Source organism: Rhinolophus hipposideros, assembly GCF_964194185.1.
Source record: "Rhinolophus hipposideros genome assembly, chromosome: 20".
NCBI lineage: Eukaryota > Metazoa > Chordata > Mammalia > Chiroptera > Rhinolophidae > Rhinolophus > Rhinolophus hipposideros.
This window is the reverse complement of record NC_138066.1, coordinates 15,687,913-15,704,586: the sequence shown is the minus strand read 5'-3', so window position 1 is coordinate 15,704,586 and position 16,674 is coordinate 15,687,913. Positions and strand designations below refer to the sequence as shown.

The following is a 16,674-nucleotide window of genomic DNA, read 5'->3' as shown; positions in this document are numbered from 1 at the left end:
AGGAGCAGGGAGTGCTACCGATCCGGTGTCATGAGTGGCTGAGTGCAGGACCCAGCGCTGAAACCCAGGCAGCCTGGATCTTAGCCATCATGCCACCCTGCCAAGGAGGAGGCCCAGCTCCCACTCGGGGCCTGTGGCCGTTTCCCAGTTGTCCGTAGGCTTGTTGTGTGTGGTTCCCAGCCAGCACGTTGTGCGTAGAAATGGGCGGTTACTTTTGATGTTTGGTGAAGGTGAGACACGTGGCAGGTGGGACGCAGGGAAGAGTCCCCTGGGCGGCCCCTCAGTAGGCACAGGCAGTGGACTTGCTGGTCCTCTCATTCTCACTCACAGGCTCCATGCCCCGGTCGCCTTCCTGGCCAGGAAACGGAGGATGAAGTCAGCTTCATAGAAGGACTTCCGTAATTTTTACCAAACTACTCCAAGTGCAGAGGGAAGTTGCTGAGCCCATGGTCCAAAGGGCCCTTGGCCTATCCATGGTAGCGAGCATGAAACTTCCCAGTCAGGACCTCAAGTAGCCTCTCACCTTGGACTTTGACCCTAAAGTGTCCCCTCCCTTCGGAGACCGGGCTATGGGGGCTGCCTCTGTGTTGCTTTGACCCTGACCAGTTCCTTTTCTCGAGTGACCCTGACCTTGTTATTTGGTGTCCCCAGCCTGGCCCTGAGCTGGGGTGGGGCAATGTCCTGGCTGTTAGTGTGAGGCCTGGTTCTGGGGTGACGTCTGCAATCTGTGCAGAGGGAAGGCAGTGGTGGGTGGGCCAGCTCTGAGGAGACAGGGTCGGCCGTGGGGCTCTGGGAGAGACTTGCCCAGCTTTGGGGGCCTCTCGAAGCAGCCCGGTTTTGAGTTCAGGGTACCGCTGTGCCTGGGCCAGGGGCTAAAAGTGTGGCAGCCACCGGGCAGGCTGAGCCGCTGGAATGTGGAGCACTGGGAAAGGCAGGTCAGTGGTGCTAAGGTTAACCTGCCTTCAATCAAAGCCTCATTCAGAGCTGCTAAACCCTTTCCATATGTGGGCCTCTGGGAACTTCAAAGTTCTGGGGAGGGGGAAGGGAAGGCAAGCGGAGGCGAAGTGGCCTCATCCTGGTGCCTTCCAGAAGCCTGTCTGTGCTGGCCTGGGAGTGGGTGCCTGACCCTGCAGGTGAGGGCTGGAGGGCAGAGCTAGCTTGGCCTGGGGGCAGGGGGCTCTGGGAAGATGGCTGAGTTTACTGAGCCTGACCCGGGTCTCCCTTGACCCAGTTGCTGAGCAGGAAGCCGGGATAATAGGCCCTGGTGTCCCGCTCCCACTCCACCCTGCCTCTCTGCGTTTCTCTCCGAGTGGCCACGTTGACGGAATCCTCCAGTACCCTCCCCAAGAGGGAGGAGAGGCAGGCTTTTGGCAGCTCTCTGTTCCCCCCATTGCCAGCCCTCCCATGCCGCTCACGCCTGTGGTCTGTCCCAATGACAGACTGGCTTTGGTATCCCAAGGGAACCCAGCTCAGAGCACGTGGATGCACTTGGGGAAGGGCAGGATCGCCACGGTGGCCACTGGCCTGGGAGCCACAGGAAGTGGGGCCCCACCCCCATCCTCCCCCTCCCAAGTCAAACCAGACACCTGGCTCAGGGACTGGTCACAGCCCAGCACTCAGCCTCTGGCAGGTATCCCCAGAAACACGGCCACACAGCTCCGCTTCCGTTCAGTACCCTGCTCACCTCTTAGGGTGACAGCTTCAGTGGACGGAATCGACTGCCCTTGTTGTTAAGACGCACTTAGGTTTTATGAGCCCTAGAAACGGCTCTGGGCTTCAGGGGGTGTCCACGCCCCCACAGGAGAGGCCCAGGATGCCAGACCCGGGCTCAGAGAGCCAAGGGCGGAGCGGTGCCAGTGAAAGAAAGGGCAGAGGTCGGTCCCCGAGAGGGACAGGGGTCAGACAGGCTGTGCTGGGGAGGTGTGCTGTGGAAATGCCGGAGCGAGGGTCTGAGGGAAGGGGTTCCACATGGGGGCTGTGGAGAGGGAAGCGGAGGCCTGGGAGTCCTTGGGACCCTGGTGAATACTCAGTGGTGCTCGTCACTATGTCCCATGAATGGCTGTTCTGGGCCTGTACCTCCCCTTCTACTGGGCCTTAGTTCTGGTTCTGACTGGTCACCCCACTGCCCACAGACGGGGCCACCATGGGCCCCTATTGTACATTGAAATAGCCCGCGGGATGGTGGGGTGAAGGAGTGGCAGCGCAAGTCACCAGAAGACTTGTGGGCAAGCTGGGTGGTTGAGGGCATGTGGTATAGTGGGAAGACTGGCCCGCCATTAGAAAGACCCAGGTTTGAATGTGCGCTCTGTCACCTTTAGGGGGAGCAGGATAGGGACCCCAGCCTCGCAGGTTCCTCCGAAATCCCGAGCATTGGGAGGTGGCCATGAGCAGCCCTCAAGCCAGAGGGAAGGGAAGTGTTCAGCTCCCCTGCTCCTGGCTGGTGAGCAGCGGGCTGAGGGGAGGCACTTAGACCTCTCAAAGGAGCCCCCTGAGGATATTCCCAACACGAAGGTGATAGCCACGCTCAGCTGGACATCGTCCCCTGGCCTCAGATCCTCAAATCCTCTCAGCCCCCTGCAAGACCACGGGGGTGCTTTCTGTCCTAAACATGAGGTCGCCGAGGCCCAGCCAGGGGAGAAGGCCTCCCCAACCACCTGCCAAGCCCTCCCTGAGAATCTAGTCTCCTTACACGGGGACCAGGATTTTGTTGCAAGGAGCCTGGTGGTTCTCTCAGGTCTGCTGATTCTCCTTGGGAGAGAGAGGTCTGCACATGCAGATGTGAGCCGACCAAGTCCAAACGCAAAGGCAGAAGCACATGACGGAGCTGCTCCCAGGGGCTGTGTATGGCCCTCTCAGTCAGTATGTTCTGTGGTCTGTTTCTGTCTCTAGTCCCACTGTGTGTGTGTGTTACCTGTAAGGTGAAGGAGGGGCCCTCTGGAGGTCTCTGCGGGACCGGTGGTTGGCCCCTGTCTGCTGGGGCTGGAGGGTGAGAGCGGTCAGGTGTCCCCATCCACTGCCATCCCAGGGGCTGGCTCCTCTGCCCCTAGCACTAATCTAATCAGGAAATAGCAGCGTCCACATTTCCCAGGGGTTATAAATAGCCACAGCAATTCAGGCAGCACGATTTCTCTGGAAAATGTGCCATGTCCCTCTCCACTCCTCACCCTCCCTTCTCTGTATTTAAGTGACATCCTGAAATAGACTTTGTTTCTGGAGACTGCTGGCCTCCTGGGAGACAGAGCTTCGTTGTCGGGAGCCCAGGGGCTGGGCAGGCCCTCGGGGTACCAGGGCACACCTGTAGAGGGGATCAGGAATATGACCGTGGCGGGAGCTCCCAGTAAAACTCAAAAGGGCCGCCTCGGACAGGCTGGAACATGTGAAACAACAGCCAATGGTACTGGCAGGCTGCAGAGGGACAGCTGTTAGTGCAAGCGACAGAGGGGACCTGAAGATTCCTAACGCCAGGAAGGCTTTCTGGAAGAAGCAGGGCTCGCTAGCACTGGGCCTTAGCATCAGGAATTGCTCTTCCTGTCTCAGGTGCTCCCAGGAACATGTAGGGCTGCTCTCTAGCTGCTAGAACAGAAGAAGTGGGGAGGGAAGGAAAGGAAGGATTGTGCTGGCGGCAGCCTGCCAGCACCCAGGTCTGCCCATGGTGCCAAAGCACGCACCAGGAGCCCTGATGTCTCCTTTCTTTGTAAATAATGGTAACGGCATTCACCATGGTTACTGAAAGGTGCAGACACCAGGCCAGGTGCTTTACATATCATCTTGCAGGTTTAGCAGAGCAGGTGAGTCAGGGAGACTTGATTTTTGTCCCCCAGCTCTCACTTTCTTGACGTGTGGCACTGGGCAAGTTCCTTGTTCTCTTTAAGGCTCAGTGTCCTCGTCTGTAAAATGGGAGCAACTAGAAAGGCTTACACCTCACAGGCTTGTAATGATGATTAATTGAGGTGCTGTAATAGAAAAGGTCGGTAATAGTGCCAGACTTAGAGGAGATGCTCATAGTATGTCATTTGATGTTACTTTTTTCCGTAACAACCCTCTGAGGGAGGTGTGGACACCCCCACAAGGAAACTGAGATTCAAGGAGGTTAAGTGACTTGCCCCAATTCACACAGTTGAGTGGAAGAGCGAACATTTGGACCCAGATCAGTCTGACTCAATCACCACACTCTCCTCACTCAGGCTGAGTCCATGGCAGGTCAGGGGAGGTTGGGGTGGGGGAGTGGCATGAGGTCAGTTTGGCCAGCGGCCAGGACCCTGGAATTCACCTGAGGTTTACGCTGATTTAGAGAGGGGCGTGCATTAAAAGGGGTGGTCACATGAGGGGACTTGGGATGCTGGGTGAAAAAGGGGATTAAGAAGTACCGATTGGTGGCTACAAAATAGTCATGAGGATGTAAAGTACAATATGGGGAATATAGTCAATAATATTGTAATAACTATGTCTAGTGCCAGGTGGGTATTAGACTCATTGGGGGTATCACTTTGTAAAGTATATAAATGTCTAACCACTATGCTATACACCTGAAACTAATATAAAACAATATTGAGTATCAACTGTAAGTGAAAACAAAAAAAAGGAAAAAGGACTTACGAGAACACTGTAGGGAACGTGTGGGAGTGGTCACATCAGAATGTCTGTCCCAAAGGTGGCATCTGCCTCCATCGACCAAGAGCAGCCGAGATCTCCCAACTCAGGTGGCCACTGCTGGAGGACAGGGTTGGGGACAGACCCAGGCCCTGTGACCAAGACCCCGCATTCTGGATGGGATGAGGGTCCAGTGAGGGTTTGGGACAAAAAGCAGTTTGTGGGGGGAGGCTTCAGGAAAGTGAGGCCGTCGGGGCTTCCTTGGGGACCCAGTAGGATACTTGGCCCCAGGCCTTCTGGCAAAGAGAGCCTGAGCAGCCCCAGGCTGCTGATTCCCACAGCTTCCCTGTGTGCCTGAGGCAGTAGTGGCTGGGGTGGTGGGGGGCTTCGTTCTCTCCACACTGCTCTCCTTCTCTCCTGTTTGCAAGTCCGTCCCTCCTCTGGGCAGGGAACTGACTGCTGAAGGCTGGGCCTGGGCGAAAGCTGGCCCAGATGCAGCCCCCAGACGCCATCAGGCACTTGGGTGCCCCCTGTCCCCAGCTGGTTATGTGTGTGACAGCAGGTGCCAGAGGGATTTACTTTGGGCTCTAGGAAGCCCCAGGGCCCATCCGTCCTGGGCTGACCTGGACCCAGTTTTCCTCTGTGCTGAGGGGCCTGTTGGAGCAGCAGTGTTCAAACTGTGGTGCACATGTCCCTGGGGGGTGCAGAGACTTCCCAGCGGGTACGTGGCAGGGAGTTTGAAGGGAGTCAGCCACAGATCCTCAGCTCCCAGGGCTGTTATTGCCAAACAGCGGTCTTGCTGGGAGCACCTTCACCTTCCCCTCTCTTCCTCTGCGGAGACCTCCTGGGGGGCCAACAGAGGGGCCGCTTGCCATGTGGGTGTAGAAAGCGAAAGATTTTAATGGGTGGGTTACAAATCCTTTCCCGTTCTTTGTTTTCTGCAAAACTAATAGAAATAGTCAGCTGAGAGATCATTTAGAATAAATTTTGATACTAGGTATATATGCAATTTAAGGCAAAGAATGTAGAAAGAGGTTAAAAATGGCATAACGTTGCTAGAATAAAACTCTTTTCAGCCCCTTCTACTTCTTTGTGTGAACAAGCTGTTTCATCCTTTACATCTTTAAAAACACCCCAAAAATAAGAACAGAATCAATGCTGAGCCCTGTTTCAGCCTAGCAAAAAATAATATTCATACACATCCATGAGCTCAACCAGAAAAATGCTCTCCCCATCTCCTTAAGAGATGCAGGTCCACCAGAATGGTACTTGGCTGCTGAATATTTATTAACACGTGATATGTTGGTTAAATTTTTGGATTGTGTCCTGCTAATCATTGTAATAACTAAAACAGAATATGTTTTTGCTATTTGGGGACTTGTGGTCGCGGGAAATTTTTCATTTCCTCTTACACAGACATTTTTGTTGAAGCAAAATAGAATAAGGTGAGGAATAAAAGCCTTTAAACTAGAAAGGTACAAACTAGGACAACATTCTTTGGTAGAAATAGAATAGAAACATAAATTCAAGGAGAAAAAGAAGCAATTCAGGGTTTCTACAAGGGAAAGAAGAGCTTGTTCATGTCTTTTTTAAGTGGATGATGGTGGGTATCAAATCCCTATGGTGTTTGGATTTCACGGAACACATTTAAAAGAATGAGGTAACAGTTTTATTTTAAGATGTAAATATTTACATTATTTTGGAAATTCTATTCCTTGCAACTATTTAAACTTGCTTTGGAACTATTCAGATGTTGATTTAAAAATGTGCCAGGGAGTGCATAGTTTTTCAAATTTATTTTGTGGGTGCACAAGGAAAAACAGTTTGAAGGCCACTGGGTTAGAGAAACAGAGTCCTGTCTAGTCCCCTGTGAGAGAGGCCTGCGAGCCTCCCATCGCCCCTCCTCCAGGCAGGGGTCACTCCTGCAGAGTGTTAGCTTCTTGGGGGACAGCCACTTACCCCAAGTTATCTCACTGAGTCTTCACAACAATCCAATGAGGTGAGTTCTGTTACTGGCAAAATGAACAGATGAAATGAGGCTTAGCGAGCAAGGTTAAAACTTCCCAAGGTCACACAGCTGGAAGCGGTGGAGTTGGGGTTCAGACCCAGCAGACTGACCGAGACTGGGCCCTTCACCTCTACATTGCACTGCCTCCCATTCAGCACCTCCACAGCACAGGCTACCTCCCCTCCTTACTTGACCAATTCAGGTGGTCAAGTAAGCTGCTTACTGTTTGTGGGCCTCAGTTTCTGCATCTGCGAAATGGGTGGTAATCCCGTCTCACAGGGGGGTGGTCAGGAGTAAATGAGATGTGATGGGCAAAAGTGCCTACACAATGTGCCCTACCTCCTTCACAGAGTGGGGCGGGGTGGAGGGCATCCTTCACTCACCAGAGCAGGAGGGGCTGGGGACTGGAGCCACCCTGAAAGGTTGATTTCAACCTGAGCATCAGGCCCCCATTCTGTCTTCCTGACCATTTAGCGAACTTATGAGCAGTTGGTGAGCAGCAGAGAGAGCTCTGGCTTGGTCTCTGAGTTATCATCTCTCTCTCACTCATGTCCTCTTTCTTTTTCTCTCCACAGTTGGATCCACAAACTGTAGAAACCAAGAACTGGCACACAGATGTGATTGAGATGAACGGGGTGAGCCAGAGAGATGGGAAATGTCTGCGCCGTGGGTGGGCAGTCCGGCCTCTGGCTCATGTCCTCAGGGTGCTGTCTTGTCCCTATCCCCTTAGTCCAGCCCCTCTGCTCTGCCTACACCCTTCCCACTCCCACCCTGCAGATGTTTCAGGGAGCCCTGGGTACTAGAGGAAGGCCTTGTTTGCAGTCCTGGGGAGGGGGACCCTGGGTTTGGGGAGCACTCCTCAGCCACGCATGCCCTGCCTCACCCCCAACCAGATCAAAGTGGAATTCTCCATGAAGTTCACCAGCCGAGATATGAGCCTGAAGAGGACCCCCTCCAAAAAGCAGACTGGCGTCTTTGGGGTGAAGATCAGCGTGGTGACGAAGTAGGTGCTACCTCTGGTGTCCGAGTGCTGGCATTTGCGGCTTGGGTCCCTGCCAGCCCCTGGCTTCCAGCCCTCCCTGACCGCTTCTGGCCCCCAATCAGTCACCCTCTAGTTCAATAGTTATGATGGCCAGTTTGGAGGCCAAACGTGGCCTGCAGAGGTGTATTCCCTGTGTCACACGCTGCTTTAGAAATAAGTGAGCCAACATTGAAACATCAGGAGATTGCATGTGAAAATCCTAGATCATCAGCTTCTCGTAAGAAATGGGAAGATATGACAACGATAGGCCCGTGTTTTGACTTGGCCGTGGCAGGCTAGAATCCAAGGGGTGGCTGGCTGCCCCTTGGGACGGGGCGTGCATCCTCAGCTCACCACCATCCCCATGTCTCCAGGATCTGACCCATACCTCTTGTGTAGGTTACGTGCTGAGTCTTCCACAGCATTTGAATCTGATACCTCTGTTCTAAGGATCATTCTGTCCTCAGTCTTTGGGCTTATCTTCCAAAATGTCCTCCCACTTTTGTCCTTTGCTGTCCCTCAGCACACCGTCTTGGGTGGGCTGTGTGGGGTGGGGATGGCTGGTCTTTCTCAGCCCTTTCCTTGCCCCCTAACTCCGGATCCCAGAGGCTAGAGCACTTCAAGGCCAAGGGACATGGGGAGGAGGCCACATAGCTATCATTGGGAGGCCTCCTTCCCCCCTCCCTCACATTTCCCCTTCCGCACCCCCTCAGGCGGGAGCGCTCCAAGGTGCCCTACATCGTCCGACAGTGCGTGGAAGAGGTGGAGAAGAGGGGCATCGAGGAGGTCGGCATCTACCGGATATCCGGGGTGGCCACAGACATCCAGGCGCTGAAGGCCGTCTTTGATGCCAGTGAGTCTGGGAGGCCCAGCCCGGGTGGCAGCGGGGAGAGGTTGCTCCAGCAGGCTGGCAGGGGTGGTAGGAGAGCCCAGTGGAACCGGCAGGGCCTTCTCTGTGGAGAGGCCCCGAGTAGCCGATTGCAGAGGAGCCCTGGTCTGTGAACTACAATCCATAGGGTGCACCTTTTCCGAGTCCCTGTAGCAAGGGCTCGTCCTGCATTTTCTCATGTAATCCCCAATCTCTTATCCATTGCTACCGATAAGGAAACAGGCTCTGAGAAGCCGAGTCACTTGCCCAGGATCACCCAGCTTGTAGATTTTCAGATCTTTCTGAACTCCAGAGTCTGAGTTCCTGACTATCTTGCTAGCACCTGGGTACCTGGGGGCTGCAAGGAAAGGAAAGGCTTGGAGCCTGGGCTAGCTGGCTCAGGCTCCCCTCTGCTGTCTCCAGGGCCTTGAGTGTCCTTTGGGAGGGGCATTGCCGCCTTTAGCTTGGGCTGCAAACTCCTCGGTCGTGGACTTGACCTTTCTGGGTCTTCCTTCTCCCATCTCATGAGTTCAGGCTGCAGCAGCAGCAGCGTGTCCAGTAGTCAGGAAACCAGAACTGGCCCGGCAGTGCTGATTCCATGGGAGCTGAGAAGGTGCCCATGGGTGTTCAGGAAGCCTGGGGTAGGGGGCTGGGCACGTGTCAACACACAGCTTCTCTCTGCAACCTGGAAGCTCAGGTTTTGTCGGGACCTGATTTTAGGTGTGAAAAATGTCCAGTACCTTCCAGAGAAGGGCTTAGCCATGGGGAGACTCCGCTTGGAAGGAGGGTGTGAATGTGGATCCCAAACTCCGGCTGGTGCCCCCCTTGCCCTCCCCCACGGTGCTGAGTCACGGGTCACCTGCGGGCACTACCTGCTTCCTGCCTGGGGGAGACCAGACCAGAGACAGAGTGGGTGGGGGCACTGCTGGCGGGTAGCAGATGGAGAGCAGATGGCACAGAGCCAGCCGACCAGCTAAGGGCTGCGTGGGGGAGAGGTGGCTCGGGCCCGCGTGGCCCTGACCTCACACCTCCTCTGCAGATAACAAGGACATCCTGCTGATGCTCAGTGACATGGACATCAATGCCATCGCCGGCACCCTCAAGCTCTACTTCCGGGAGCTGCCCGAGCCCCTCCTCACAGACCGACTTTACCCTGCCTTCATGGAGGGCATTGGTGAGGCTCTGGGGACCCGCAGGTGGGCTGAGAGGCCTCCTCGCCAGCAGAGTACGGGGCAGCATTAGAGTCGGTGGCTTCCCTTGCTCGTGGATCTGCCCAGTGCACCAGGGCGCGGGGCTGAATGGCCGGGGGGCAAGGTGTGGCCTGCTGGGCCCTGAGCCAGAGGCCGGACCCTCTCACACCTGCCTCTCTTCCCTCTTGTCCTATGAGCTGCCCTCTATGCTTCCTCCTTGGACACTCGCCTCCTTGCTTGGAAACCTGTGTGTCCGGGGAAATCTGCCCTGGGGTGGGTGGTCAGGGGCCGGCACCCCAGAGCCAGGGAGAAGCCTGTTCGAGCTGATGTGCACTAGAGATGGCTGGTGCTGAGCCTTCCAGAAGGAGCCCTCTCTTATCTCTCATCTGTGCCATGGCTGCGAAGGAAGCCGAGGGTCCTGGCCCACGGGGCTCTGGCCGCATCCCTCCTGCCTCTTCTCCTGGGGCGGATCAGGGCTTCAGCCACTACAGGGAACGAGGAGCCCCGTGGAGGCCGGCTCACTGCCGCGCTCCAGCCTTGGAGGTGGAGAAAGAAAGCATTCACGCCAGTGTCGTCGTCTTAAACTGAGCCTTACAGACTGGCGATGTGGAATGGTACCAGCTGCAAAGGCGTATGCAGTGAGGGGAGGAAGGGCGTCTGCTCCCCACCAGCCTGCCTCCTGGCTGAGCTCCAGGTTGTGGGTGCGGCCTCCCGTGGGAGCCAGCTGTTAATAGCCTGCCCTCCGGAAGATACCTGGCCCTTCCCTGCAGGCTCTGCTTCCCTGACCCCAAGCGGCCTGGCCTCTCCCTTAGGGTCCCACAAACTCCTGACCAGGGGAGCACTGGCTAGGGTCTCCCTGCCCTGGAGCCGAGCCCCACCGTAACCCCTCTTCTCCCCCCAGCCCTGTCGGACCCTGCTGCCAAGGAGAACTGCATGATGCATCTACTCCGCTCCCTGCCCGACCCCAACCTCATCACCTTCCTCTTCCTGCTGGAACACTTGAAAAGGTGAGGGCAGGGTGCCCAGGGCAGGGCACCGCGGGGACGACCATCTGCTGTGGGGCCCACCTCCTCATGGTCGCTGGTCTCTGCTGGGCCATCCATAGCAGGGGGCTTTGCTCTTCAGATGCTTGCACTCACATTCTTCTGTGTTAAGAATGATTTGACTCCTAACAGCAACCTCAAATATTGGCCATAAAATGCTTAGGAAGGCAGGGTTAGAGCCGGGGACTAGAGGTGGACTCTATAGTCAGCGCGTCCGTCAGTCAGCTTAGCATATTTTAGATGGAAAGACTAGACAGCGTCAGCGTGCACTGCAGGCTGTGGGCACGCATGCTGTCCTGTTGTCCTGTTCAGTTACCTACACCCACGTGTACTTCACGACGTCAAGCGTGTTTGTTATTATGGGTCATGGTCCAAAAAGTTGGAAACCCTCTGGTCTTGACCATACCTCATCTAACAGATAAATAGGGAAACCGAGTCCCCAGTCCAGCAGGGACTCGCTGTGCTTCGCAGGGCTGTGTCCTTAAAATCCTCCCAAATCCTAAACTGAGGCCCTTCCCACCTTCTCCCCTGCTCTTTCTATATCGGGTCAAACCAGCAGCTGCTACCGTTGACGCCTGCGGCAAAGTTCAAAGTGAAACGAGCCCTCAAGGTGGCCTTGTCACTCCCTTTTGAGCCCCGGACTGATCTGGGGCATGAGTCGGGGAAGAAGAGTTCCTGGGTGTCCCTCACATCCGCCAGCCAGGACCTGGTTGCTGAGTGCTGTGGGCCGGGTGCTCCCTGAGCTCAGCTCCAGCCCTCTGGCCCGGGCTCCCAGCGATGGCTCTGCCAGGCCAGGGGAGGGCCAGGGGAGACCTGGAAACGCCGGGGCTACTGTCTTGTTTTCCCCATTATGAGACATTTTCCCTCTGGTTTGGCCAGGACCGAAGCTCCAACCAATTCCCAAATAGTTTGGCGAGCACTGTGGGGAGGACGCACAGAGGAGGAGCGGGAAGGGAAAATTCATTATGTTTTCTACCCTGGGAACCGGGCACAGTCTGTTCCCACATCTGGGCCTCTGGCAGGGGGAGTGGTGGTGGGGGGGGTGCGTGCGTGTGTGTGTGTGTGTGTGTGTGTGTGTGTGTGTGTGTGTGTGGCGGCAGGGTCAGCTGCACAGCTGCCTCCTGGCATGGCAATGTTTGTCTGCCCGTTTCCAAAGCAGTCAGCAGGAACATCCATGACTCCTGCCTGGAGGGTGGGAATGATGGGATAGTTGGGAGTGGGGTGAGAGGCGCTGCTCGGGGAGGGTGGGTCTCAGCCCCAGAAACATGTTCTAGGACTGGGGAGGCCCACCGCCTCTCTGACCGGTTGGGCCATACTGGGCTGGCTGCTCTCACTCACAGCCCCTGCTCTCACTCAGAGGAAATAGCCACGGAGCATCTGGCCAATTATGCAAGAGAAGCAGAGGAAGATCCAAAGGGAGGCAACTCTGGGGTCCCATGTGGCAGATCCTTCTGGAAAGTAGAAGAACAGCCCCTGGGCTCCATCTGAGACTAGGGTTGTTCCGACCACACCACAGAGGGCAGAGCGTCAGCTCTAGTTAGCAACTGCTGCTGGGGCTCCAGCTCCCTCCCTGGGGCCCCTGCCCCACCCACTCTGACTTCCTCCGGGCCACTCACCAATGTGACTGGTCATGGGTGAAGCGCAGTGAGGAGCGGGGGCTCTGGAGACAGGCTGCCTGGCTTCACATCCCAGCTCTACCACTTGTTAGCTCTGTAACCTCAGGCCAGGCACTTAACCCCTCTGTACTTTGGTTTCTGCATCTGTTCAGTGGAGATAATACCTACCCAAAGGATTGGGAGGAGCACGAATTATTGTTGAGAAACTTGTTGGCCCAGTAACATCACTCTTTCTAAGGCAGAGGTGTTGGAGTGTGTCCTCTTGGCTCTAGCAGTTTACCATCCATTCAGGGAGGGGGTGGCCCAGGACCTGGGACTCTGTTATAGGAACGTACTGGGACAGCGGTGGGGACTTGGTCCCTTGGCTTAGTCCCCTCCCTACCATGAGGTCTCTACCCTTAGGAGAGGAAGGAATCTTTATAGGGGTTCTTATACCTAAGACCAACAGCCTGGAGCTCCGAGTGGCGGCTAAGAAATGACTTTTTTCTCCCTTTCAGGGTTGCTGAGAAGGAGCCCATCAACAAAATGTCCCTTCACAATCTGGCTACTGTGTTTGGCCCCACGTTACTGAGACCCTCAGAAGTGGAGAGCAAAGCACACCTCACGTCAGCTGCAGACATCTGGTCCCATGATGTCATGGCCCAGGTATCACCACATTGCCCGGCCGTGGCTGGTGGAGGGGTGGGACAAGACCCCGTTAGGCATCGAAAGAGAGTGGCTCGGAGTCCCACACCCCTTCCTTCCTGAGCAGCTGGGTTGGTGGTCTATAGGCTGTCACCACGGAGGCAGGGCTCTGGAAAGCCCTGCCCCTCCAAGACCAAAACAACAAGTACGAGCCCAGACTGGGGGCCCAGAGAATGTCTGTCCCAGGTGCCGGCTGCCATCCTGGGAGTGCCTCCGTCTCAGAATGGAAGTCCGGGATATAGGAAACATCCGGGGGCCTTGTCCTCATGCATGGAAGTTCTAGGATTGCTTCCAGGTCAGGAAGCATCCTTGGGATCCCTACAAGGCCCAGGGCAGGGTCCAGTCTGAGGCAGGGCCGCCAAGCCAAAGCCAACCTCTGGAGCAGGAAGCCCCTTATGACAGGTGGGGCAGCGGCCCCAGGCTCCGCACCCTCTGCCCTGCAGCGCCCTCTACTGCTGCAAATGGGCGGATACACCTGGGCTACCAAAGAAAGGGAAGTGGCCAGAGCCAGTGACCCCAGCCCAGGGACCATTTCTTCTCAGCTGATCAGAGGAGGGCCATGAGAACAAGGACCCTGCCTCAGTCTCCCCTGTCTCCCCACAGGTCCAGGTCCTTCTCTACTACCTGCAGCACCCCCCCATTTCCTTCGCAGAACTGAAGCGGAATACACTGTACTTCTCCACCGACGTGTAGCCACAGGTGGGAGCAGCTGTGGGGGGTGGCCCGCGCCAGCCTCTCCAGCCAAGGGACCCAACACAGACTTGAAAGACTACAATAGAAAACTCCCAAACCCAGCACTCCAGACTCCAAGGGCCGTAGATTTCCAAGAACTGGAATACGTGCATCTTTTGTGCCACCTTGTACAAAGCCAGCCGACCCAGCCCCCAGCCTCACCGCCACACCCCGGGCTCCTGCCCTCTGTACCTCTAGTTGTGTCTAATGCTCCGTGCTGTTCAGGACTTGTTTTATGTCTATTTGTCATGCAGAAAAGGTAGTGACCAATCCGGTATGGGCACACAGACGGCCTGCTTTGTTCTTTCATTTCCTCCAACACTTTCTTTCCTCCTGAGTCCAGTCCAAGGGCTTTTATTTGGCGCTCTGTAACTGCTGCCAGCTTATCCTCTCTGGCCCTGCTCCCAGATTTCAGTCTCTTGGCAGCCTCCCCTTGGTGTTCTCCACCCTCTGCTCCCTCCCGGCCTGCCCGCATGCATGTGCAGCCTTGGGTTTCGCTCCATCACCTTGAGCGTTCTGCGGTGGCCCTGGGTGGCGGCGGCCGCAATGGCCCATCAGACGCTGCTGCGTGCTATCCCCTGGCCCTTCCTTGCCCTCCACCTGTGGAAGCACACCTGCTTTGCCTTGCTGCCTGTGCAAATGTTGGACAAGGAGACAGACTGTCTAATCCTCAGCTTAGCACAGAGCTGGAGAGCAGATTTCTGGAATTTTTCCACCTGCGAATCTCCCTTTCTGGGGTTTATCTGTTCTGTCTCCTGCCCACCAATGAGGCATCTTGACTGTTTCTTCTACTGCTTTTCAGTTCCTTTTCCCCTGGTGGTCTATTTCCTTTGAGTGTGAAGACTCTCAAGTGACCTAGTGAGATAGCGAGAGGGCCAGGAAAGAATCGTGAGGCGGAGAGGCGGCGGCTGAGGAAACAAGACCCTTTGAACAATCAGAGGAGTGCCATGCAGCAGTGGGTGTCCTGAGTTGGAGGCAGAGACTGTCAACAGCAAGGACTTGCAGTGGCTTTTCCAGTGGAGCCAGGCCTTTAGGAAGGCAACTATGGCGGAAGCAGTGTCCAGACACAGGCAGGCTCCATCCAGGAGGCTAGCTCGTCCTGGCACCTCTCAGACCTTGTGGTACCTTTGCCTTAGTTTCCCCACACATTCTCCACAGCCCAGCACTGCCACGGGGCAGCCCCCACAGCCACGTGTGCTCTGGGGCCACGGAAAGGCAGGCATGGGCCAGCAGTAGTCAGCCATCATGGTGCCGCGTCCCCGCCCCTGGCTTCCAGATGCGGCCTCCCGGGTGAATGCTAGGAAACTCTACAAGTTAGGGAAGGATAGAGGAGTCACAGGCACCTGCCTCTCCTGGGACTGGGGTTTGCTGAGGGCCCTCATTGTTGACACTCTGCTCCAGAGTCAGGGATCAGCAGGTTCCATTCCCAACTTTGAGGCCCATTGCTTGGTACTGGAAAGGAGCGAGACGTGTCCCCAAATACTTGTTTCTACCCATGTGAGCAGTAGCTGCCTATGGCGGTTAGCTTAGAAGGGCAGACACTCCCGGGCTGCAGGTGCTTGAGCTGTAGCCCAAGCTCCCTGGCTCTCCTCTGTGGCAGAGAGTAGATTCTAGGCCCTCAGGATTGGAGAGAACAGCTCCCAGAGCTTGAGCTCAGGGCTGTGTTCAAGAAGGGTTTGCTGGGCCTAAAGCTGTAGCACACTTGCTCGATGAGAGGCAAGGCCCTTCCTGGTCTTGTTTACACCTGGTGCCCGATCTTGGGCAGAACGGTACACATTCTGTGCACATGGGAGGAAAGAGATGCCCAAGAGGCAGGAAATAACTGACCACCTCGTTGCCAGTTAGCAGCTTAGCTAGGAGCCCCGCTCCCTGGGGCAGGAGGTGGGGAAAGAACTTGATCCCAGTGTCTGACCAAGCCTGGAGTCTCTGCTCGGCATTCGGGAGGTGGTATGTGGCATGGAAGGCTCTTGCTTCCAAAGCCATTGATGGTAATGAACTGGAGGCCCAGCTAGAGCTAGTTACAGCCAAACGTGGGTGCCTCCCACCTCCCCCAAATAAGGGATGTTTGCTTTCCAGCATCAGGTAACTACTGTAGCCCCCAGAATTGCTTAGGCAGTGTGAGAACAGGAGGAAGGCTAGAAGGGCTGATCAATGCAAAAAGCTTAGAATATTTATAAATTCCACCCCCAGAGTGGGGAGGGGCGGGTACCAGAGCTGTACTAAGCTGCACCCAGGAAATAGCCCACGGGTTCTCCTGAGACAGGGACTGTGCGCCCAGAAGCCCAGCCATTGTGCCCAGCAGGAAAGGCTGTCCCCACAGGGGCCCAGCACACAGGCTACAGGAAGCCTTGCTGGCATCGGCTGCGGGCTGCCGGTTTTTGCTGATACAGGTAGGACGGGACCCTTCATTAATATTTGACTTTAATAAGTTGGTAAGGATATATTTTTTTGTCTGTTCTGTTTCAACTTATGTAGATTATTATAAATTGATGTAAACCACGTGAGGAAAATGTTAATAAAAAAATGCAAAGCCCCAACATTTGCACACAAGTCAGCCCGGTGGTGTGGACATTTGTGTTCTCGGTAGTTTAGGGAAGACCACCAATCTAAATATTTAACTCTTCCAGCTGCACCCAGATGTGCGTTTCCAGGAATCTGTTTACCTAGTTCACTCCCCCGGGGTTTCCCTATGGCCTGTGGCGACTGTGGCAGTTTGGGGGGAGGTGAGCCCCAGCCTTGCCCTTCACAGAGGCCTTCAGGTCAGCCACCAGCCAGTCCCTTTCATGAAGTACCAACATCCCACCGGGGACCTGCACACGTTTGCCTCAGAGAGATGGCAGGAAGTTGGCCATTCAAGTGGAGGCTTCTTGTTTTATGTAAACTTTTCTGTGCATTTTCCTTGGAAGTGGCTCATCTTTGGGG

The 16,674-nt window shown here is 55.6% G+C and overlaps 1 protein-coding gene across 6 annotated transcripts in view; it reads left to right on the top strand.

The window, feature by feature from the left end:
• ABR (ABR activator of RhoGEF and GTPase) overlaps window positions 1–16,306 on the top strand; it is a 172,245-nt gene extending 155,939 nt beyond the window's left edge. For 5 of the 6 annotated variants that reach the window (XM_081029805.1, XM_081029808.1, XM_081029807.1 and 2 more), the window contains 7 exons: window positions 7,174–7,233; window positions 7,492–7,601; window positions 8,333–8,472; window positions 9,527–9,661; window positions 10,579–10,684; window positions 12,834–12,981; window positions 13,624–16,306. In XM_081029805.1, coding sequence (XP_080885931.1) covers window positions 7,174–7,233; window positions 7,492–7,601; window positions 8,333–8,472; window positions 9,527–9,661; window positions 10,579–10,684; window positions 12,834–12,981; window positions 13,624–13,713 — 789 coding nt within the window. In that variant the 3' untranslated portion in view covers window positions 13,714–16,306. The remainder of the gene's footprint in view (window positions 1–7,173; window positions 7,234–7,491; window positions 7,602–8,332; window positions 8,473–9,526; window positions 9,662–10,578; window positions 10,685–12,833; window positions 12,982–13,623) is intronic. The other variant, XM_081029810.1, reaches the window with a different exon arrangement.
• The last annotated feature ends 368 nt before the right edge of the window (window positions 16,307–16,674 follow it).